General features: G+C 45.9%; 5 protein-coding genes across 9 annotated transcripts; 3 read left to right on the top strand and 2 right to left on the bottom strand.

Annotated features, from left to right (window-relative positions):
* Positions 1 to 8: 8 nt before the first annotated feature.
* abca2 (ATP-binding cassette, sub-family A (ABC1), member 2) lies at positions 9 to 6,658 on the top strand (the record flags this gene model as incomplete). The annotated part of the gene is given in 33 exon segments (XM_047048750.1): positions 9 to 153; positions 156 to 168; positions 299 to 366; positions 369 to 403; positions 495 to 567; positions 570 to 605; positions 700 to 760; positions 883 to 1,057; positions 1,177 to 1,252; positions 1,255 to 1,291; positions 2,200 to 2,236; positions 2,238 to 2,348; positions 2,443 to 2,490; positions 2,492 to 2,567; positions 2,667 to 2,701; positions 2,703 to 2,800; positions 2,905 to 2,935; positions 2,937 to 3,036; positions 3,152 to 3,189; positions 3,191 to 3,208; positions 3,210 to 3,331; positions 3,545 to 3,591; positions 3,594 to 3,631; positions 3,633 to 3,653; positions 3,655 to 3,687; positions 3,788 to 3,922; positions 4,037 to 4,140; positions 4,296 to 4,339; positions 4,342 to 4,387; positions 4,554 to 4,656; positions 4,885 to 5,022; positions 5,180 to 5,392; positions 5,984 to 6,658. Coding segments are annotated over 33 exon segments (2,391 nt in total), but the record flags the coding sequence as incomplete, so codon positions are not given.
* Positions 6,659 to 8,629: 1,971 nt separating this feature from the next.
* On the bottom strand, positions 8,630 to 10,468 carry paxx (PAXX non-homologous end joining factor). Of its 2 annotated transcripts, none has more exons than XM_047048360.1 (7): positions 10,305 to 10,468; positions 10,034 to 10,094; positions 9,895 to 9,944; positions 9,534 to 9,718; positions 9,319 to 9,366; positions 9,104 to 9,197; positions 8,630 to 8,983 (listed from the first exon to the last, which is right to left on the bottom strand). In XM_047048360.1, exons 1-7 carry the CDS (start codon positions 10,403 to 10,405, stop codon positions 8,929 to 8,931), a joined length of 594 nt encoding a protein of 197 aa, XP_046904316.1. In that variant the 5' UTR covers positions 10,406 to 10,468; the 3' UTR covers positions 8,630 to 8,928. The 2 variants fall into 2 exon arrangements, with proteins under 2 accessions (XP_046904316.1, XP_046904315.1); XM_047048359.1 differs by having other exon boundaries at positions 9,528 to 9,718; positions 10,305 to 10,448.
* A 476-nt stretch (positions 10,469 to 10,944) lies between these two features.
* mier3b (mesoderm induction early response 1, family member 3 b) lies at positions 10,945 to 18,200 on the top strand. 3 transcript variants are annotated; one of them, XM_047048340.1, is made up of 13 exons: positions 10,945 to 11,004; positions 11,778 to 11,802; positions 11,907 to 12,052; positions 12,167 to 12,301; positions 12,560 to 12,683; positions 12,967 to 13,040; positions 13,225 to 13,297; positions 13,445 to 13,593; positions 13,752 to 13,833; positions 13,924 to 14,018; positions 14,140 to 14,267; positions 14,622 to 14,785; positions 15,075 to 18,200. In XM_047048340.1, the coding sequence occupies exons 1-13, from the start codon at positions 10,996 to 10,998 to the stop codon at positions 15,545 to 15,547; spliced, it is 1,677 nt and encodes a 558-aa protein (XP_046904296.1). In that variant the 5' UTR covers positions 10,945 to 10,995; the 3' UTR covers positions 15,548 to 18,200. The 3 variants fall into 3 exon arrangements, with proteins under 3 accessions (XP_046904296.1, XP_046904295.1, XP_046904294.1); XM_047048339.1 differs by lacking the exon at positions 10,945 to 11,004 and adding an exon at positions 11,330 to 11,667 and having other exon boundaries at positions 13,927 to 14,018; XM_047048338.1 differs by lacking the exon at positions 10,945 to 11,004 and adding an exon at positions 11,330 to 11,667.
* A 4-nt stretch (positions 18,201 to 18,204) lies between these two features.
* On the top strand, positions 18,205 to 21,089 carry LOC124486614 (chronophin-like). Its single transcript, XM_047048341.1, has 2 exons — positions 18,205 to 19,230; positions 19,434 to 21,089. The coding sequence occupies exons 1-2, from the start codon at positions 18,639 to 18,641 to the stop codon at positions 19,766 to 19,768; spliced, it is 927 nt and encodes a 308-aa protein (XP_046904297.1). The 5' UTR covers positions 18,205 to 18,638; the 3' UTR covers positions 19,769 to 21,089.
* mrps36 (mitochondrial ribosomal protein S36) lies at positions 20,402 to 22,989 on the bottom strand. 2 transcript variants are annotated; one of them, XM_047048343.1, is made up of 5 exons: positions 22,933 to 22,989; positions 22,262 to 22,352; positions 21,672 to 21,735; positions 21,219 to 21,427; positions 20,402 to 21,098 (listed from the first exon to the last, which is right to left on the bottom strand). In XM_047048343.1, the coding sequence occupies exons 2-5, from the start codon at positions 22,310 to 22,312 to the stop codon at positions 21,081 to 21,083; spliced, it is 342 nt and encodes a 113-aa protein (XP_046904299.1). In that variant the 5' UTR covers positions 22,313 to 22,352; positions 22,933 to 22,989; the 3' UTR covers positions 20,402 to 21,080. The 2 variants fall into 2 exon arrangements, with proteins under 2 accessions (XP_046904299.1, XP_046904298.1); XM_047048342.1 differs by having other exon boundaries at positions 22,208 to 22,352; positions 22,933 to 22,969.
* Between the last annotated feature and the right edge of the window lie 119 nt (positions 22,990 to 23,108).

Genomic DNA, 23,108 nt, shown 5'->3' with positions numbered 1-23,108 from the left:
CGGGGCGTTGCGTCTGCTCCATGCAGGGGACCGGCTTCTCCTGTCCCAGCGGAGTGGGGGGGCGGCCCCCGCTCACAAAGGTGGTCACTGGGGACATCCTGGTGGACGTCACCGGACGCAACGTGGCCCGAGTACCTCTCTACACCTCGGATAGAGTCGCCTGCACCGGTAGGGTCAGCTCACTCATACACACCTCACATGAAATGAATAAGGAACAGGGAGAATATGACTCACACGGATGGGACTAAGTGACTCTTCTGAATATCTCGTACATTTATTTCCCTCTCCTTTTGTCTAGATACGGCGGGATCACAGTGGGCAACATACAGAAATCCGTCCCAGCATCCTTTGGGAGGAAGACGCCGCCATGGTGCGCAAGATAGCGGTGCGCAGATCCGCCCAGGTAAGCAAAGCGCACTCCTCCAGACAGACGCGCCCGTGCTTCAAACGGGCCGGGCGTGTCCGCGGCATGACAGCGTGTGCCGGTTGTCCAGGTGCTGTTCAACAACAAGGGGTACCACAGCATGCCGACCTATCTCAACGTCCTCAACAATGCCATCCTGCGTGCCACCTGCCTGTGACAAAGGGAAACCCTGCTGCATATGGTAAGACATACAGTTAAAAGTCAGTACCTTTTGTAACAGGTATGTGTGCTGGGATATAATCCCTGTGTTTGTGTCTGTGTGTTTTGGCATGCAGGGATAACGCTGACGAACCACCCTATGAATCGAACCAGTGCCAGCCTCTCCCTGGACTACTTGTAAGCCTCCTCTTCTCCGTGTGAAAGAAAAGTTGTTTTTCCCCCCAAAGCATTCATCCGACAGCACGGACGACTTTCCTCCCTCGACCTCCCTCTTTCCTCTGTTATCTGTGTCGGCGCAGGCTCCAGGGCACCGACGTGGTGATCGCCATCTTCATCATCGTGGCCATGTCGTTCGTCCCGGCCAGCTTTGTCGTGTTCCTGGTCGCGGAGAAGTCCACCAAGGCCAAGCACCTGCAGTTTGTCAGCGGGTGTGACCCTGTCATTTACTGGCTGGCCAACTACATATGGGACATGGTGAGGGGAGGAAGAGAGACAGAGAGGGGAGAGTGTGTGTTTATGCCAGGCATGCATATTGAGGGGGAAAAAGCGCGTTCTGGTGACCTCATCTAAGTGAAGGTTTTTCTCGATCTCAGCTCAACTACCTGGTGCCGGCCACATGCTGCGTCCTTATCCTGTTTGTGTTTGACCTTCCGGCATACACTTCCCCGACCACTTCCCTGCAGTCGTCTCGCTCTTCCTGCTCTACGGGTCAGTGCTGCGCTGTCGTCGAGAAAACTCCAGGGTTTGAAAGTGTTTACAGAAGTCGTTAGATTCGAGTGGTATTGCTTGCTGCATACTTTGCCCCCCTGTGGTGCTTTAGGATTTCTATCTTCGTTTCGATGATAATTAATGACCGAATAAGCTCCAAAATAACTTTTACATTTGGGTGACCTGGAAAAAAAAGGCCAGTCCTCCTGCCCTTGATTACAGTTAAGATCCGCGATGCATAATTCATATTGCGTTTTAGCAACTCAAATGAAAAATTTAATGAATGAAGCCTATTATAGAATCATACCCTACAAGCTTGGAACGTAGAAGATGTAATTAAGTTTTGCTCAAACCTTTCTCTCTCTCTCTCTCTCTCCTCTCTCTCCTCTCTCTCTCTCCTCTCTCTCTCTCTCTCTCTCTCTCTCTCTCTCTCTTGCTCCGGCTCTCTCCTCTGTCTCTCTCTCCCTCTGTCTCTCTCTCTGTCTCTCTCTGTCTCTCTCTCTCTCTCACTCTCTCTCGGTCTCTCTCTCGGTCTCTCTCTCTGTATCTCTCCTCTCTCTCTCTGTCTGTCGGTCTCTCTCTCTCTGTAGCTCTCTCTCTCTGTCTGTCTCTCTCTCTCTCTCTCTCTCTCTGTCGCTGTCTCTCCCTCTGTCTCTCTCTCCCTCTGTCTCTCTCCTCTGTCTCTCTCTGTCTCTCTCTCTCACTCTCTCTCGGTCTCTCTCTCGGTCTCTCTCTCTCTCTCTCTGTCTGTCTGTCTCTCTCTCTGTATCTCTCTCTGTCCTGTCTCTCTCTGTCTCTCTCTCTCCTCTCTCTCACTCTCTCTCTCGGTCTCTCTCTCTGTCTCTCTCTGTCTCTCTCTCTCTCTCTCTCTCTCTCTCTCTGTCTCTCTCGGTCCTTCTCTCTCCCAGGTGGTCCATCACTCCGATCATGTACCCCGCCTCCTTGCTGGTTTGAGGTCCCCAGCACGGCCTACGTGTTCCTCATCGTCATCAACCTGTTCATCGGCATCACGGCCACCGTCGCCACCTTCCTGCTGCAGCTGTTTGAGCACGACAAGGTGAGGTTCGCTGGCCTCTGGCTCGCTGGCGCGGCTGTGGCCATGTGACCGGACACCATGGTCCTCTCACACCTTGTCCTTGTGTCTCTGACAGGACCTGAAGCGAGTGAACAGTTACCTGAAGACCTGTTTCCCTCTCTTCCCCCAACTACAACCTGGGCCACGGACTGATGGAGATGGCCTATAATGAATACATCAATGAGTACTATGCTAAAATAGGTTGGTTTATGGAGAAATGTATCTTTCCGGTCATTTGGGTTATGCTGCCCTTGTAATGTTGAAGAGAAAAGAGGGACAACTCCTTTATTCCTCCCATAGGTCAGTTTGACAAAATGAAGTCTCCATTCGAGTGGGGACATTGTGACGAGGAGTCTGGTTGCCATGACAATCGAGGGGTTCGGTGGCTTTCTCATCACCATCCTCTGCCAGTACAACTTCCTCAGGAAACCTCAGTGAGTGTGTGTGTGGTGTGTATTGTGTGTTCTAAGGCCCCAGATCTGTTAGCCCAGGATTTCATCCAGCTCTATCATGGTGGTGGGTGTGTGTGTGCGTGCAGGAGAGTCCCAGTCAGCTGTCAGCCCATTGAGGGACGATGACGTTGACGTGGCCTGTGAGAGACGGAGAGTGCTCCGAGGAGACGCGGACGCCGACATGCTGAAGATCGACAACCTCACCAAGGTCAGACCTCGTCGTTCTCCTCCCCCCCCCCCCACGCCCCCTATCCCCCCCCCCCCCCCCCCCCCCCCCCCCCACACCCTGTGGTGAAGCCCCCCCCTTCATGCCTTCCTCCCCGCCTGCCTCAGGTGACAAGTCCAGGAAGATGGGGCGGATCCTGGCGGTGGGACCGGCTATGTCTGGGCGGTGCGTCCTGGGGAGTGCTTCGGGCTGCTGGGGGTGAACGGAGCAGGGAAGACCACCACCTTCAAGATGCTCACTGGGGACGAGAGCACCACGGGGGGCGAGGCCTTCATAGGAGGGAACAGGTACAAAGCACAACTCGAATGCTAAGACACACGTTAGCCTCCAATGCTGCGGATGTGCCAAAGCCAACGGGCAATGTAAACATCCTACGGTCGCGATAGCGATTCGTAAACGCACAATGCTAATTGCTAACCCCAAATAGCCGTGCCATGCTAGCGAGAACGCTTCGCGGAGTGCTGTGGACGTAGCGGGGTGGGCTCCGTCTGTGCCTGCAGCGTTCTGAAGGAGTTGCTGCGAGTGCAGCAGAGTATCGGGTACTGTCCCAGTTCGACGCTCTCTTCGAGGACCTGACGGCCAGAGAACCACCTGGAGCTCTACACGCGGCCTCCGGGGCATTCCCTGGAAGGACGAGGAGAGGGTGAGGCTGTTTACACACACACACACTACCCCCCCCCCCCCAACCCCACACACACACCTAATTGACTCTAATGATCTTCTGACCTCCTGTTCTCTGGCAGGTGGTTCAGTGGGCTTTGGAGAAACTGGAGCTGTCCAAGTACGCAGACAAGCCTGCAGGGACTTACAGCGGGGGGAACAAGCGCAAGCTGTCCACTGCCATCGCCCTCATCGGATACCCCTCCCTCATCTTCCTGGTCAGAGCCCCACGGCAACAGTGCCCTTCTGGGGTTGAACACGCGATTACACACAGCGGTGTGGATCCTGTGCATATTACATCCGCTGACTGTGGTTCTGCCCGTGCGATTCAGGACGAGCCCACCACCGGGATGGACCCCAAGGCGCGCAGGTTCCTGTGGAACTTAATCCTCGACATCATCAAGACGGGACGCTCGGTGGTGCTGACGTCACACAGGTGAGACGCAGCCCCTCGCCTTGAGACCCGGAACGCTGTCATGAAAAAGAGCTGTTCCAACGAAAACGCTAAAGAGTGTGGAAGTGGATCTAGAGTGCATATGTACTGTGTATGGCTGTACTTCCAGTGGGGATTTTCCTTGTGTGTCTCTGCAGCATGGAGGAGTGCGAAGCCTTGTGTACCCGCCTGGGGATCATGGTCACGGCACGTTTAAGTGTCTGGGCAGCATTCAGCACCTGAAGAACAGGTGAGCAGGGGAAGCTTGCCATGCCGGCCTGGCTTAGTCACTTCATCCTCCTTACCTTCCTGCTGTCCCTCCCTTCTTATTTAGCACTAACATGATTAACAACACGTGTTAATCATGTCTGTTTATGACCAGTGTCATGTGTCTGGTGGTGTGTGCGTGTGTCCAGGTTTGGTGATGGGTATATGATAACCGTGCGGACCAAGACCAGCTCCAGCGTGAAGGAAGTCGGGAGATTCTTTAACAGGAACTTCCCAGAGGCTGTCCTAAAGGTAGCCAGCTCCTCTCTCTCTCTCTCTCTCTGTCTCTCTCTCTCTCTCTCTCTCTCTCTCTCTCTGTCTCTCTCTAACTCTCTCTCTCTCTCTGTCTCTCTCTCTCTCTCTCTGTCTCTCTTGCTGTCCGTCACTTTACACTGGTCTGGCACCGCTCAACGCAGAATTGTGAACTGAAATCTGTAGGATGGGATCATGTGATGACACGTTACAACACCCTCTCCTCAGGAGCGGCACCACACCAAGGTACAGTACCAGCTGAAGTCCGAGCGCATCTCCCTGGCTGAGGTGTTCAGTAAGATGGAGCAAGTGGTGGAGGTGCTGGGCATAGAGGACTACTCTGTCAGCCAGACCACTCTGGACAACGTAAGTCATTTACTTGAGTCTGGGCTGTTCAAAATGCGACGCATGGAATAAATAGTCCAAGTCTGACGGGTCAACCTTGAGGTTTTAGTGTAAGCCAGTTCCCTGTGTCGATGACGGTAAGCAGTCCAGCATCACTTTGGGAACTCCTCTCTGCCAGGTGTTCGTGAACTTTGCCAAGAAGCAGAGCGACAATCTGGAGCAGCAGGACAGCTCCCCCCCTGGTGGTGGCCAGTCGCCATTACAGCGCATGCTCAGCCTGCTGAGGCCCCGTACGGCCAACACAGAACTGAGCGCCCTGGTCAGCGAGGAGCCGGAGGAGCTGGAGAGCGACGACGACGACGAGGGCCTCATCAGCTTCGAGGAGGAGAGGGTGAGGTGGGGGCGCAGGGGAGAGGGGGCGATAGGAGAGGAGAGATGAAGGGGGGGGAGGAGAGGGGGATAGGAGGGGGGGAGGGCATAGGGGGATAGGAGAGGGGAGGAGAGATGAAGAGGGGGGAGAGGGGGAGAGGAGAGAGGGATAGGAGAGGGGAGGAGAGATGAAGGGGGGGGAGGGGGAGAGGAGAGAGGGATAGGAGAGGGGAGGAGAGATGAAGAGGGGGGAGGGGGAGAAGAGAGAGGGATAGGAGAGGGGAGGAGAGATGAAGGGGGGGGGAGGGGGAGAGGAGAGAGGGATAGGAAAGGGGAGGAGAGATGAAGGGGGGGGAGGGGGAGAGGAGAGAGGGATAGGAGAGGGGAGGAGAGATGAAGGGGGGGGGGAGAGGGGGATAGGAGGGGGGGAGGGCATAGGGGGATAGGAGAGGGGAGGAGAGATGAAGAGGGGGGAGGGGGAGAGGAGAGAGGGATAGGAGAGGGGAGGAGAGATGAAGGGGGGGGGGATAGGAGAGGGGAGGAGAGATGAAGGATGGGGGGATGGGGAGAGGAGAGGACGGCGTGACCTCACGTTTGTGTGTCTCCGTTGCAGGTGCAGCTGTCGTTCAACACCGACACCCTCTGTTGAACGGTGGGCTCTCAGAGAGAACCTGGCTGGACAGAGAGCCAGTGACCGGGAAAGTAAATGACCGTGATCGTTGGAGGCCTCTGTTTGAGGTCAGGGAGTGAATGCACTTGTTTTTACTGTGAAGAAGACCTGTGGAAATGAATTAACGGAATCATTCCTAAAGGTGGGAGAGACTGAGCCATCTGACCCAGAGGTACACCCTGTGTGGAACAGAGAAGAGAATGAGTTGTGTGTTTCATTGCCAACAAGCAATGGTCTTGTAAATGGTGGCAAAAGGGTTAGAGTCTGTATCATAGGGATAATGCACTGCTACAGTGAGATCTTTTGCATTGGAATGTGTTCCTGGGAGCGTTTTCTGGATTTGGATTTGAGAATGTAATGATGAGAACACTGGGAAACCCATTTCAGAGACTGGAGCTTGATTTGGTTTTCGTGTTGTTAGTGTGCTGAGTTACTACAGATGATGTCATAAAGTAACATATCAACCCGTCTGAAATGACATTGTTGGGTTTAATCTTTCATCCGATGTTTGGCGCTGTGAGTCAGTCTCGTTATTGGTCAAACATTTTCCCTGCCAAAGTACTGGTGTTCCTAGTAAGCCAGAGAAACAGCTCTCCCCCCTCCCCAAACCCCTCCCCAACCCCCTAGCCCCCTCCCCAACCCCCTAACCCTGCCCCCTCCCCAACCTCCTACCCCCTACCCCCTCCCCAACCCCCTACCCCCCTCCCCCCTGTCTCCTACCCCCTCCCCAACCCCCTACCCCCTGCCCCCTCCCCAACCCCCTACCAAACTGGACTGCCTTGGGAGCATGCTGTAATGATTCAAGTCAAAGTGTGTCGTGTCATACGTATACAGTATATATTTTCTGTGGCAAGAAGGATTTATTTTAGATATTGACAAGCCTATCGGACTGACGTCTGTGATTTGCTTCGCAATAAATGATGGTTTATAGTTCATTGGGCCTTGAAAAGTGCCAAGTTTTGAACTTGAGTCCTTGCAAAATTGGCCTTGTCTTCTCAATCACTTTGCTGAGTCACAGAAGAAGGATGCACTAAGTTTTGCCTCATTTTAGAGAATGTACATGGAATGATTGTCCTGATGGTGCCTCCCCAACATTAAGCCTAATTCTTTGGACACTGTACATTTTTATCTGTCTTAAGCACTTTCTATTGAATGCTTTCTATTGTGCTTTTACAAATCATAATGATTTTAATTCTGCCAAGAAGATCCTACATGGGACACAATATAATAACATACTTTATGGTGAAGATAATTAACAAGATAACAGACTTTTAAAAAAAATTCTCTCTTTTTCTCTCTATCATTTTAGTACTTAAGGTCACTTAACGAGATGTATAATGATCATACAGCACTGCACTACCATCACTGTGAGACTAAAGGGAACTCTCAGATCATTCATCGTTTTAACTTGAGATGCACCATTTTTTTCGTTAGCAAGATGTTTGGCAGGAAGACGCAAGAAGTTATGAAGAACACCCTTAAAAACCCATTCCATAGAACTGCGCTTTACCATCGCCATCTAATGGTTTACTGTGAGAACTGCACCTGTTATTCACACTTTAAACCACTAGATGGCGGTATTGAAGCGTAGCCCAATGGCGCTGTCGAAATAGTGCCCCTTAAAAACACGTTCCATATTCCTTATTTGTAGAGGGGGACGTTTACGTGTTTTGATAAATATGTACCGTGTTGGCATGTGATATGAACTCTGGTATTTTCATTGTGTTTGTTTTGTGATAAAAAAAAAATAGTTATGCCCTGTTTTCTTTCTGTTCAACTTATTTCAGACTAATTCAAGCGTAATTTGAATCATATTATGGTGATCATATGGGTCCTGTTTTGATTTACTGTATTTTACTACTTGATGGGGTTGTTATCATTTTATCATGAGAAAAAGGAAATTTAAGGTAGTTGTTTATTTTGAACCAAATGCTTAGAGTAAAGCCTAGGGCGAGGTTTTACCACTTACTCGGATATAAAATGTTTTTGTACTTTATTCTAAATCTGACAAGCATTTAGAGCAACATTACACTAACTGTTTTACTCAGACTAAACGATGACCGTGACACTCGACTCTTAACAGAGTTCTGTGAATCTCAACCTTAAAGGAAAAACAATGGGACATTCTGGACTGTTTTGATTCCAGGGCTACAACCGTCTCCCTGTATTAAGCCACGCTAGACAGGAGTAACATAAAGGATGCTACTAGTCACAGAGCAGATTCACTTTTCCACTAAACAATAAAATAAACAAAGAATGACACCAGCAAATATTGAGTTTAGGTGCGAAACATAATACAAAAAAAAAATCCAACAAACCTAGTACTTATTTAGCTTTGCTTTAAAGCAAAGTGCTTTCGAATATATCTGGTGTATGTGTGTGCATATGAATAATATATATATATTTATACTTTATGAATGTCTGTTATCATTCTCTCTGCTGTAAAGCATCTGTTCCAATTTGTTTTAAATTTGACTTAATATTTAGACTTGTATCTGAATAAACTATTGTTTCTGATCTGTGTGTGAAGTGTAGTTAATTTACTTGCTCACCGACACACAAAATTAGGATCTCACCGACTGCACTTGACATTTCATGCTCTTTATTGGTTTCTTCCATATTTCCATTTTAAAATCCACATTCATAACAGTTAAATATTAAAATCGACAGTTAAAAAATGTATTTGGTTGTGGTTATATGCATTTGTGGTGATCAAGAGACAGTCCCTCAAAGCAGCTTATTTCATGATGTGGACACAGTGAGATGGATTATATAAAATAGACAGTTTGAACTAAGTTAAAACAACATTGGTATTGCATGTTGAAGCATAGTTGTATGGATAGGTATTGCAACAAACGGATCTGTTGGTCATTAAAAAGCGGTCAGCATCACTGATCATCATCATCATCATCATCAAATGCGACCCCTGTGGCAGGACGCTTTCTGAAGATAGGATGAGAAAAAAAAGAAGCAAACCATGATTTTTTTTTTTTTACATATCTGGTCTCTCAGGAAATATCCTGAACAATCCTGTGTAATGACAGTGACTGCATAGGGCAGTACCTCCTCAATCCTGGATTGATGAGAGAATCTCCCGGAAGGCGCTTTTTCTTCGTCACGGACGGACCACTCGGTTGATGCCTCCGTGGTTCAAACTCTACAACAACCATCATCCTCATTAGACTACATTAGCTTTGTTCTACTAACATTCATCAAAGCCAAGTAAACACAAAAACTACAAATTAAAACAAGGACATATCTGTTATTGATAACGTCACCTGTGTTGCGTTTATGGGTGTTCTTCAAAGGACTGACTGAGGGTGAACCTGTTAGATCCAGACAAAATAAAAACGATATTTCAGAAAACATGAGCATACACCATGATATTTTGTGTAATTAAAAGGTAAGGTGCAAACCCTAACATAAAACATGTTAGGCACAAGACCAGCAATCTCATTTAGGATCAGATAAGTCAATCGATACAGACCCTTACCAGTGCTGTTTAACTGTGTCAGACTGTCACCCATTCTAAACAGAAGCTTCCTCAGTTCTTCTTTGGCATCTGGCTCTCCCAGTCTGGTCAGATCTACACTCAGGTCTCCAGGACTGGACCCCACATGGAGGACTGCAGAAGAGTCCTGCACAGACACGCACACACTTCCTGTCGCACATGCAGATCTGGAAGCACATGAGAGAGGTGAGAGGTGTCTCACCCAATTCATGATTATGTTATCAAATGTCTTCTATACAGGTGAGCTGTGTCTTGCCTACATGACGAGTTTACTCTTTCTGGCCAACATGCAAACTAGGAGGGGATGGACTTGGGTAGGTAGGAAGGTTGATAGAGCCAGTACCTGATTTTTAAAATGTAATCCTCAGTAGATTTTAAGACACATTTCTTTCTCTGAGGGGAAAACATACGTAATTGTTTCTACAGTGAGTAGAAATACAGATTCGTATTTTACACGAGATGGTGTGGCTGGGAAAACTTACAAGTGTGGTCAGTGTCTCTTCTGTAAAATCAGTGCTCCAAACTTCTGATGCATTTGTTAAACTGGAACATAAATTTGATATTTTATCAACAAACGCCAAGTGCATATTGTGCTGAGTGTCGTCCCAAATTTCGGATCTAGGCCGATACAAACTGGCCCATTACCTAGCAAGTTAGCTTAATCGTTAGTGTTGTCAGTAGCCAGGCATTCAATGCCAATACAATGTTAGTCTAGCCATTTCTCTTGTAAAATAAATGGCACTAGCAACTTACCCAATATTTAATACGCCAGACCTTTTGCAGGTATAGCACAATAATTTTGATTTGTCATTTTTGTCCAGCACCGTACAGTACAACGCGTGATTTCCATCCATAATGTTTCAGAGAACTTCCTTGTTTATTTCTGACGTAGCTACGAAAATGCCATTTCAGAAGGTGGATGTACTAGTATATACTGCCCCCCTCTGGTTGAATTATTATTGGTGGACCGATTTGTGCAGTGCGACGTTAAATCCAAGATCTTCCTATATTGATTTTACTTATTGACGACTATCAATACACGTTAGCTCTATATTCATGAGAATGTGTTGTTGCAGAGGATAAGGATCAGCTAACCGTCAAACAGAAATACAGAACCAACCTTCAGTGAGTTGATTTAGTAGGCTTTGCCTTACACTTTTCACAATGTCATATTAAATACAACTTTTTAAACTGAATAAAACCATGATATTACGTATATATTATTGTAACATTATATAGGCTAAAACTAGCTTTTCGTATATGCACAGCGTGTTCCCATCACTGTTTCCACAGGTTTATAAATATGAATACACTAATGATTTGGTTTGCCCAGATTTACGTGTCACGACAAAAAAGTGAAAACTGTTACCTGCATCTCTGATTGGCTCAGAGAGGCGATCCGGGTACTGGGCTGGAACCAGCTCATTAGCCTAAAGGTACCAATATGGCGGAGGTAAGAGGGAAAACAGAGGAATAGCATCAGCTTTTATATCGATAGTTATAAAATTTCTGTTTGTTACTTTTCCTTTCAATGTAATCGATTGCATAGATTATATTTTTTGCTTGTTATATATGCCGCTATGTGACATAGGCAATGCTTGTATGCCTCTAAAATATGTTTGAATGTGTAGACGTATCCTTCACGACAAGGCCCCTGCGCTTTCGCTCTCATTGCTTTGCTGCTAGTAAATTGATCCGCCAGAAATTTAGTAGAGCTTGTAGGTGAAGATGGCTTATTAAATAGCGGTGACATCATTCCTAAAATGTCTGATTACTTCAGAATTGTTTTCCGTAAAATGTAGTTTTCTCGACTGTCGCTTCAGTTAAGGTGTAAACGATAACATTCTGGAATTTTCAACATAGGATTGGGATGATAGGGATTGCCTGTTTCTTCGCTTTTTTCAGATCGCTGACAGTACGTAAATGTTTGGTCATGCTAAGCCTTGCAAATGCATAAAGTCTGTGTGCAACACTTTTATTCCATGTCATGCAGTGGGCTATTTTATCATGTCTAGTAGGCGCGTTTCTGTTTTAGTTTCAGAGAGCAAGATAACTCGGAGCTATTTATTTATTTATGTCATTCTTGTGGATGAAAATATTGCATGGATGTCACAGCGTACGTTTAACTTTTTTACCAGTTTTAGAATCGTAAACAATACATTCATTGTGTTTCTATTGTACTCTAAAGTCATATTTAATGTGCTTTAATTCTGTTCCCATGGCCAGGCTTCCTTAGGGAGTTCGAGTCCGGGTAAGACTTTTCAAAAATGTAATGATGTCATCATTTAATATCGCCACTCATCCCAAGCAAATATCCATCCCTTGTTAAATTCCCTTTTTTTTCTCCCTCTTCAGTGGGCTCTTTGTCGTCGGAAGACCATGACTTTGACCCCACAGCAGAGATGTTAGTTCAAGAGTATGACGACGAGAGGACATTAGAGGAGGAAGAGTCATTGGAGGGCGAGAGGAATTTCACCTCGGAGATAGCAGATCTGGAGAAGGTGGGCTACGAGTGATGAATGAAGCTTCGCTAGTTTATCCGAGTTTACTGAGTGTCCCATAATGCGATGAGTGAGCTACTGGCGGCTAATGGCGACCTGGCTCCATTCTAACAGGAGGGGAACATGCCATTGGAGGAGTTATTGGCCATCTACCGCTACGAGGCCTCCGTCAATGCCGCGGCCAGCTCCAGTATGGACAGTTCCTCCGGTGAGCTGACGGACGAACTCCCAGACATGACGCTGGACAAGGTAAGCAAGCAGACAGGCCTCAAATCTGGTTAGAAAGTCATACATGTATTTGCGATCATGTTCTTGATAGGTATAGACGCACACAGGTACGCTGTCCATTTTGATCGGCTCCAAAGTCATAAGTCTGTATGAATCTCTGCAGTCCTTTTTTTAAAATTTGAGTTGTGTATCAGTGAATACTGTTAAACTAGACTGGCTGTTGGTAGTTCTCCCCCGTGGCTGTTGGGTCTGATAAGAGGCTGCGATCTCCTTCCACAGGAGGAGATAGCTAAAGACCTGCTGTCCGGGGCCTACGAGGAGGAGACCCAGTCCTCGGCCGATGACCTCACGCCCTCCGTCACTTCCCACGAGGCCACCGACTTCTTCCCGAGAACGCTCAGATGTAAGGCCGTGTTAACGGGAACGATTTCGCACGGGGGGGGGGGGGGGGTCGGGGGGGGGGGGTGTCTCGGGGGGGTCTGAGATGGGTCTCGTTTTTCAGTGAATTTGGCTTTTTCGAAAAGGCGGTGTATTGATTCCGAAACAGAAGTGCCTCGTCAACGTTTACCTTTCGATTCAGACGGTCATACCCGTGCCTGTCTTGTGTCATCGTGATAAGAAATGGATCCCGTCGGAAATCCTAGCATGTAACGGTGTTTGCCTGTGCTCTCCTGTTGCCTTGTCAGCAAACACTATCTACGACGGGGACAAGGAGTACGAATGTGAAGAAGATGCCCCGAACCCTGAGGACTCCAGAAAGGTAAGACTTCTCAAATGTGACGACTCGGGGACTCTGTTCTCAGCAGTTTGAAGTTTATGTATTATTACCCCTGTAGCATAGCATATATCTACCGTTGAGTCTCTTGATATAATAATCTGCGTAGCAAGTGGTATTTGTCCGAGATTGTGTTCAATTGTGTGTCGTGTGGGTTCTTCACTCACAGGAAATCATGGTGGGGTCACAACACCAAGCAGAGGTCCCCACTTGCCTCTGTCACTATGGCGACGGGGAGAAGGGTAAGTCATAATGGGTTCCTTGCATATTTTGTCATCAGATCTTGTTATACTACACGCACACCGTGAGCTTGTGTTATGTGTTTGAAAGTATTCAGTACAGAGAAAAGCAACGCAGAAGAACTGAGTTGATGTTCTTTTGCCGTATAGCGTACGAGGACGACGACCAGTTGTTATGGTGCCCTGACTTGTTGTCAGAGAACAAGGTGAGGGACTTCCTGTGTGAGGCGTCGTCACGGACGACGGGCGAGAAGACGGGCAGTGACAAGCTTGGGTCGCATGTAAGAGACAATGAACAGGTCAGTGTTCAATGGATGGATGGATAACAATGGTGACCGGCCTCATGGTGCCATTTTACCATGTCATCTTGGCTAAGCATTGCCCCACTTCAGCTCTGTTTTACTTGAGTCAGTGTCTGATTCTATCCTCTCTCTTTCTCCGTCTATCTGTTTTGTAGGCTTTGTCTGAGCTTATGACATGCAACTACAATACCCAGCAAGCCCTGGAAAGGTATTGCAGTAACGTGAAATCCTCTAAAGGTGAGCAAGCTTTATGAACAGTGTAAATAATTGCTGAAAACTCAAGACACTGAGAAAAGTATTTTAAACCATTTGTTATTTATATTACAGAAGACTCGCCTCCGTGGTCAGAAGATGAGTGCCGAAACTTTGAAGATGCACTACTGATATACGAAAAAAACTTTCACCTTATACAGAAACACAAGGTAGGAGTTGTTTAACCTAGGAACGCTTGCACACACAACACTTGCACAACACCATTTATAAATATATAACCACCAATTTTGTGTGGCGTTTATACTTTTTGTTGTCTTTTGGCTCTTCCAGGTTACGACACGTACAGTAGCGGAATGCGTGGCCTTTTACTACATGTGGAAGAAGTCCGAGCGCTTTGACTTCTTTGTGCAGCAGAATCGGTTTGGGAAGAAGAAATACAGCAGCTATCCTGGCGTGACGTGAGTGGCTGATTTTGAGAGCAGCTTTTCTGAACCCTGGTCCTCATGCCCCCCTGCCCTGCTTGTTCTAGATGTTTCCAGGACACCTGGTTCAAATGAATGGGTCGTTACCGGGCTTCTGCTGAGCTTGATAACAACCAATTAATTTGAATCAGGTGTATTGGAGGAGGCAAACTAAACTAAAACATGCCAGGTCGGGGGGGAGGGGGGTATGTTATGTGGGTATAGTATGTTTTGTCAGGTGTCTGGGTAGGATTCCGTCTGCCTATTAACACTGGAGAAGCGTACAAGCCACACCATTTTGTGAACTGTATTGTTTCAGTATTTGAACCTGTGTACGCGTGTGTGTGTCAGGGACCTGATGGACAGGCTGGTGGACGAGGCGGAGGGTCTGGCTGTGGACAGCTCGTCCTCCGTGTGCTCTGGGGGTGGAGGAGGAGGAGGAGGAGGGAGGATGGAGCCCACCTCGGAGCAGCAGCTCAGCCTGCTCAACTCCATCACCGCCAGTGACCTCACAGGTCAGCAGGGGGTCAGCAGTCACTCCACATGGAGCGGCAACACTTGGCAAAACAATGATATGTCACTTATAGGAGTTGCTCTATCGTTATAGTCTTTAATAGAGTGTATAATATCCTTGTAGTATACTTTTTTTCCCCAGCATTTCATCCTTTATTGGCACATTGGACACGCTTCCAATGCCTCCACACCTCCTTTCTGCTCAGTTGATGTTGGTCAGGTTCTTCTTCAGCATGTACTGACAGACCCCCCCACCCCCACCCCCCACCCCTTCTCTGTGTTTCTCCTCAGCTCTGAGTAACACCGTGGCCACGGTGTGCAGCCCCGCGGAGGTGGGCTGCCTCGACTCCTACAGCTTCCCCCCTATGGACAGCCTCCACCGGGGCCCGCTGAGCCACGACGAGCCCCTGAGCTTCCCTTCCAACGGAGGAGACCCCGACTGCCTCAACATGCTGGACGCTGGCTTCTACCACTCGGACCTGGGGCAGCTGGGAGGGGTGTGCGGGGGCAAGGACTGCGAGCGCCCCTCCAAGAGACTCAAGATGGCGCTGCCCGACTCCTTCATCAACGACGTGTCGGTGGCGAACCTGGGGGTGGACTTCGAAGGGCGCCGGACGACGGGGCACCGCCGCATCACCGGGGCTAAGATGGCGGTGTCGGTCACAGACTTTGGGAGCTTGGCCGGCAGCGGCGAGCCCAACGGGTTTATGGGAGTGCACTCTCGGCATCACACACAGCACAGCACGGCGATGCAATCAGAGTGACCTCCGTCGTGACCCCAGCATCCCTTTGTGTATATAAGACTCACTCACTGGAGATTTCGATTTCTTTGATTATATTATATATGAATATACTTTTTTTTTTTTTTTTTTTTTTTCTCTTCCCAAGATTGTGTAATATGACATCAGTGATGTCTTTATGGTATAGAACTAAAGATCTTGATTTCTCAAGAGTTTACATAGCCATTTGTTTTCTGCAGCCTGAAGGCGCGTCTGTGTACAGTCGGAGCCCAGAGGCTGCTATGGGAGAGCCTTCGCTCCTCCTCCCCGTCCCCCACTCATCCTCACAGAGCGTCTTCAGAAAAGACCTCATCCTGCCACTCAGTACAGCTGCCAAATACAGGTCCATTGTCCTTTCATAGCTTGTTTGTTTACTTGTTTGTTTTTCTTTGCCCTTTTTTTTTTATTTAAAGTGGTACTTTCCAATCAGTGTTTACAGGTACTCGCTGTACAGATGCCAGGGCTGGTCACATGCGGATGTCTGTCTGAGAGATGTGGGAAAATGCAACGATACTCGCTTGCATGGAGACTTGGTCTTTTGTCGACGAGGAGCACCTGAGTTGCTATGATGTCCCGTATTGTCGTCTTTCTCGTCCTCGTTTTTTTTGTTTGTTCTTTGGAGGAGGAGGGTCCTGTGGAACTTTGTTTTGTACTTAAGTCTGCGTGTTTACTTTTTGAACTGTCCAAAGTGGCCAAATCGGATGTGAATGTTCTCAGATAAGTGATTCCATACTCATCATTTCCTCCTGGGACTGTCCTTAGTGGTGAGGCTTTTAATGATACCTGCTTTAGCCAAGCTAAACACGTCCCATTTGGCCCCAGTCCTGTCAAGAGCGACATTACTGAGCTCCAACCTTACTCAAACACCCGTGAGGATTAAACCGCAATCAAGGCAATATGTAACAGAGACTGTAGTATCTCTGGAATTCAGTCTTATTGATTGGAGATCATTATAGTTCATACACAGTAATGTACATAGTTTCTCTTCTATTCTTTGGCTATTGTCTTTTTTTTTCTTTTTTGAAAATAATGTATTTGGCCCAATTAAGGACTTTTTATGCAACTTTTGAACAAGTAGCATGTTTAAAATTGAGTGTAATTGTTGCTCATTCTTTAAAGCTCTTCCTGCATTTCAAAATTGAAGCTCTGTTTTGAAACTACTTAAAGGCCTACATAAGCTTATGAACAGTATTATTTCCTAATGCCACTTTTATTGTCTTGTCGTGTGACTTCTACAACGACGGCGGAGAGAGACTGCTTTGTGTTGTTCGGGCCAGAGTTTCATGTCCAGTCAGGGTCTGATAGCAGAAATGTCACTTTTTCTCTTGACTGAATTTAGTTATTGTGAATTATTGCGTGTTTCGGAGGGTCATTGTCAGTTTGATGGATGCAGTAGTAGAAGTAGAAGTTTACTTAATTTATCTATGCATTGTGATTTTGATCATTATTTCTCTCAGGAGAATCCATCTCCAAATGTCAGTCACATTAATCCATATATTTGCCTAAAAACAGACCATCCATTTTATTACTTATTGTAAGTATAGACGGGTTTCCTGCTTTTAGCTAATGTTTAGGGTTAACAAGCTGGTGTCTGGGTCATTCTCCTAGACGGCTTGTGTTTTGACCTTTTACATTACATTTACGGTGTAAATAATGAGCAAACTAGCCTTGGGAACGTCTATAAACTGACCTCTTCTATATGTCAATCTGTGATGATACAAAGACTTCTGTTTGATTCCTTGTAAAAAGGCAATAATGTGTAGATATGTACAGACATTACATGTCATTGCGTTTAACTGATGGCCTTTCGGTATTCGCATTTTTAGCGGGAACATCCCATTTCCGACTCCTAGGGAAAGCTACATCATGCATGCAAGCTGGGCCTGCTCTCTGAACCACTAATGGCTTTACCTAAGACTGACAATGTATTATTCAGTGTTGCATTTTTTTGCGTTTTGAAATCTGCAATCGGTGTCTAAAAGAGTTCCATATTGTAACTTTCTCTTTCCCCCATCATGTTGTCGTCTGTTTGTGTTGGACAGTAAGAGGTGGCAGCAGTAGGCAGTATACATAGAGTGATAACGACTCCCCTTCATACACTGTGCAGATGCAGTAGGTCCTCCAGACTAGCTTTAGCATTGCAGCTTGGTATTTATTTCATCTGTGGTTTGTACAAAGACTCAGAAACTGTCTGAATGTAAAGGCCGTTGACTCGTAGAGGAATATGTAGATTTATTTTCCACCCTGTCCTAAAATCTCATAATGTGATATTTTATTGAATTCTCTGGAATGAGACGTGTGTAAAAAAAAAAAAAAAAAAAAAAACAGCACTAAACTTAATTTCCTTTTACATTTTGTATTGTGTTTTGAAGTTTAAAAAGGAGAAAGAATTATAACAGTTGTGGTTTTAAGAAAAAAATCCAGTCGTTTTGAAGAAAAGAATAGACCTTTGTGAATACATACAAAACATATAAATGTATATCCAGAAATATAGACAATCAAAAGGAGATCTTTATTGTTTATACGATTTGTACATAAACACTTGAGTTGTTTTTCTTTTGTTTTGTTAAGCATTATTTTGTATTTTTGTTGTACTTTAATACATGTACAGATCCAGAAATAAAGCTCTGGAAAAATTTGTGCTTTGTTATTCATCATATAGGTTTTCTAACAAAATAATTGCCTCTGTTTACTCCCTTTCAGCTGTAGACGGCTTCTCATTTTAATGGCCACATTGTGACAATATCGATTTTTAAGAAAGTGGTTGAAACGGACAGCCATGGCTTAGAAAACTGCAATTTGCAGCCTATACTGCTTGGGACATGTTGTCTTATTCTAACGGCTTACAATAAAAAAGCCATTTGATTGGTTAGAGCACTTTTTTTTATTGGACAATCTTGAAAGGAAGGCGTGGCTAAACAAGCGTTTACGTAAGGGACCGTCGTCCGCTCTCCAACTGCAGTTTGACGGTCTTCGGAAAAGACGTTTGATTGTTATTGAATTTCACAATTTGGAGATTGTTGCACCTGACAACAGTCTACAATGATTGGGTGACAGACAACAAACGACAACCAGAATGGCAGGCGCTAAGGCATGTCGAAAAATACAAGGCTCCCAAATAAGACCTTTGCTTGAGTCAAAGCATGTCTTCCTATTTGATTGCGACGGTGTTCTGTGGCATGGAGAAAAGGCAATTACCGGTGCTCCAACGGTGATCAATTCATTGACCAGGCACGGTAAAAACGTGTTTTTCGTCACTAACAATTGCACTAAGCCACGTGAGATTTATTTGAACAAATTCTTACGACTAGGCTTTACCGATGTGAAGCAGGATCATATCTTCAGCTCGTCGTATTGCTCGGCGCTTTACCTAAAAAATGTCGCTAACACTCAAGGAAAAGTATTCGTCATAGGTGGAGAGGGTGTCCTCAAAGAGTTGAGGGAAGCCGACATTCCGTTCATTGGTGATGAAGCTGACGCCTCAGACGCCAACATTTATAATTGCGCTCTAAGTCCAGATGTAAAAGCAGTCCTTGTGGGTCATGACGATAACTTCACATTCCTAAAATTGGCCAAAGCATCTTGCTATTTGCAGAATCCAGACTGTCTGTTTCTTACAACTGACAGTGATCCTTGGCACCCACTTCGAGATGGGAGGATACTACCTGGTATGATGCTGGCGTTCCCGGTCTTTCTTCACACATTCACTCGCCGTTGAACTGTTAGCCTACTACTGCTACTACTACAATAATGCATCTTTTCACTTGGGAGATAAGTGTTGCCTATTCTGCATCATAACGCCTGCATATAAAGCATTCCAAATCATCAAATCCGGAGTGTAGCCAACGACTGTTTGACTTATCTCTCCTAGGTTCAGGTTGCCTCACAGCTGCCCTGGAGACAGCTACAGGCCGGAAGGCCACAGTGATTGGCAAACCCAGCCGCTTCATGTTCGAGTGCATCTCCAGCCAGTTCCGGGGCGTGGAGCCAGCACAGTGCCTGATGGTGGGAGATCGCCTGGAGACAGACATGCTATTTGGGGCTAACTGTGGCCTGGACACCATGCTTACACTGACAGGTATCTCTCAGATAGAGGACGCTCAGGAGTATAAGATAAGTGATCCCTCCACCAATCAGAGCTTTGTGCCTGACTATGTGGTGGATACCATCGCTGACTTCTTGCCTGCTTTTGAGGACCAAGACTAACTTCACTTGCTCATAAAACTTCATGACTTCATCTCAGTTTAGCAGTAGACAGAAATTAGGTTGCCTTGCAACTGTACCCTGTACCCAGCTCTTATGTCTGTTTGTGGTTGGAGTGTTCGAAATCGGTCGATTTGTTAGACAGCTTTCCTATGTCCTACTTGTAAACCCTCTCTAATATGTTGTTTGATATGAATCATTTTATAGAACATACATTATTCCTAAATTCGGCAGTATTGTGTAAATCCTGTGTTAACTGTTTATGTTTTTAAGAGCATGAGAAATACATCAAGTGAACATGTACCTGATGTGAGACAAGGTTTATTACAATGTCATATTCATGTTGACCAGGGACCCCCTGTTCTGCATGGTTCCCCGTTCCAACACACCTGATTCAAATGGTCGTTACCAGGCTTCTGCATAACTAGATAACAACCCTTTTATTTGAATCAGGTGTGTTGGAGCAGGGAAACATAAAACATGCAGGACAGGGGGTACCTGAGGACCAGGATTGTAGGATAAATCGTTTGACCCAAAGCCCATATTCTATACACAATCTATAAATATTCAACATAACTTATATCTTCTCTGCCTACATTTTCACCCCCCAACACACATATACTGAAAGACTATACCTGTCGGTAATATAGTATTTTTTTAATAATTCATAACCAGCACATCACACAAACTCAATCCACCACTTTGACTCTATGTCCGACTTGATTTGAATCCAAGAGACAAGCATTCTGGGTAAGCACCGTGCTCCAAAAGCCAGAGTTCTCCAATGATTGTGTCTATGGAGCCAGGACAGAACGGTCCTCAGTTTGTACAGTCAGTGATTTAACACTCTTGTCCTAGTATCTGGATGTGATGTCACCAAATGTCAAGCAGGAAAAAAATACAACACAGCAAAAAAGCAGCTTAAGTTGTGGACAAAGATTGTAGATCTGTGATGGGTGAACACCATGCCAAAATGTTCCCAAAAACTCTTGTGCTGAGAAGTGGCAGAAGATTGAGTAGTGTATTGAGTTTGCCGATCACATAAATAACGGTTGCCATGACGTTTTTTTCCAGCATGTAATGAAATTAAGATCTCTTTTGCAAATCAAGTAATAGTCAAGCATCTCTTCATTAACATATTTTAAAAATAAAACTTTGTATGTACATTTTCAACATGAATTATATAATATATTTATTCTGCAGAACGTATGGTGAGCTGTGGCAACAGATCCTCTTGTGTTGAGGAACAAACTTAGGCAAAAATAGACACTGGCTTCCACCGATAAGGACTTTGGTTGTGCTCAGTCACCGAGTGTCACTCTGGTCCACCACGCTGTGAAAAAAATTAAAGAAAGCGAAACACTTAGTGATATTTAAATAATTCCTTTCATGTTCTTCTATCAGTGCTTGTTCTCTATTGAAGCAGGTCAGGCTGAAAGTGGTGGTGACTCACCTGGATGTAGTTCATCTCCTCGAGTGTAAGCTGCCTCCTGCGGTACCTCTGGGGGAGTTCCTGGACTGTGGCCAGGCTGTCTGGGGTGCCGGGGAGTCGGGTGATGGGTCCAAGAGGTCTTGATAAAGGTGGGGGTGCTGCTGCTGGGACGGACGGACTGGCAGAGCTCTGTGGAGGGCTAGCTACTAGCGTCTTCAGTGCTTCTGGGACTGAATGGTAAGAGGATCATTTTAAAGTTGACACTTGAGCTCCAAATCACTGCATATTTTTCTGAGATTGAACTGCATTGGACAGGTGAAGCAATGGGGCCAATCTAAGGAGTACATACATGTCTAATCACACTGTTCAAGAGGATAGGAGCAGATGGGAATGGGGCCACTGTGCTTAAATTAATAGGAGTGGGTGCATACAAATAGTATACAAGAAGACAAGATTAATATGCAGCATGCTCACCATTTGGTTTGGGGATTCCATTTCTGTTGGGGAATTTGATAAGTGGTGCATGGGGTCGCACCGTCTACGAAGTAAGGAAATTAGGTTTACATTGACAGACCAGCTCACAACTTTGAAAGACAGAATGTCTTACCTCCGAAGAAACCCGTTTACAAAACTATTTATGTCCAGTTCAATGGCTAACCCCATGGCCATACATCATTTCTGACAGGTCCTGAACAGCAATAAAAGTGGTAGCCTAGTAGCTTATACTAGCTTCAAACAGGTTATAGGTTTCAAACAGCGAAAACAATCACTCGTGTAATGCTTTTTTTTGTTAAGATCTTAAAATGTATACCAGGTGGATCTGACACAGCTACTACGAGCTGCCATTTATAGCAAATTAGGATTTGGCTTTCCATGCATCAACAAGGGCATAAGCAAGGGTACTTAGCCTGTCAAATTCCGACTGAAATAAAGCCGCAAAAAGATCAATCGACTCGTGTCTGTAAAAAACGTATGCAGCACAAACTACCACACGTACCAACACTACTCACTTGAGTGCCAAGTGTGGATGCAGTACGGTAAATGGACCAGTTCGACAAGCGTACCTGTACAACACGTCCTACGGCTGCCATTTTGCTACTGACTTTGCCCCCCATGACGACCTCACCGGTCTTCTTCCGGGTGAGAGGAAATTTCCTACAGTCACCAGAAGAGGGAGACAATACATATGTAAAGTGATGGAAATGCATAGGATGAAGGCTATACGGCTCAGGGAGGTCACCCCAGTGCAATGATGGTGATGCGATGTGAGCTGTGGAGCGGCCCATGTCGGCGCATACTAAATTTTAAACTAGAAACTGAGGAGAATGTCAAAGTGATGTGTTTTACATACGTACACGTAAATAACCTACCCATATCGCGTCATTAAAGTCCTAAAATTAGCTGTAATGTCAAATCTTACGTTCGTAAATAAGACAGTGCGCTAATGGTTATATTATTTCGAGAACCACAGTGTGTGTTAATGTCAATAATTCCGGCAATGTTGTCAACCCATTTTGTTTGACCCCATTAAGAGTATTTCCAGGAATAGAAGCCTATGTCAAAACACATCTTAACCTTTCGAAATGTAGCTAAGTGGTAGACAAACTGCGTCAACCCCTCAGTCGAGCTACTCCTGAATCGCTGAAATAGCATCGGTTAACAATGGAAATACGTTCATATTTATGTTACTACAAATGTCAATGACAAATGCAGGTAGCAAAGGCAAATAACCTACCTATCTTTTATTTTCTTACTCCAATGATGAACACCGGGGAGGGGGGGGGGGGTGTTAAGCCGCTGGTCACGTGGTTAGTGCTCACTTCCGGGCGGCACATTCAGTTTGTACCACTGGCCAATAACGATGTCTCATTTTTAGCAACATATCATTTGACCAATGACAATGCCACGTTC

This window comes from Hypomesus transpacificus, chromosome 24 (genome assembly GCF_021917145.1).
Source record: "Hypomesus transpacificus isolate Combined female chromosome 24, fHypTra1, whole genome shotgun sequence".
In the NCBI taxonomy this organism is placed as follows: Eukaryota; Metazoa; Chordata; class Actinopteri; order Osmeriformes; family Osmeridae; genus Hypomesus; species Hypomesus transpacificus.
The sequence above is the reverse complement of the archived record's forward strand: the minus strand, read 5'-3'. Positions and strand labels throughout refer to the sequence as shown.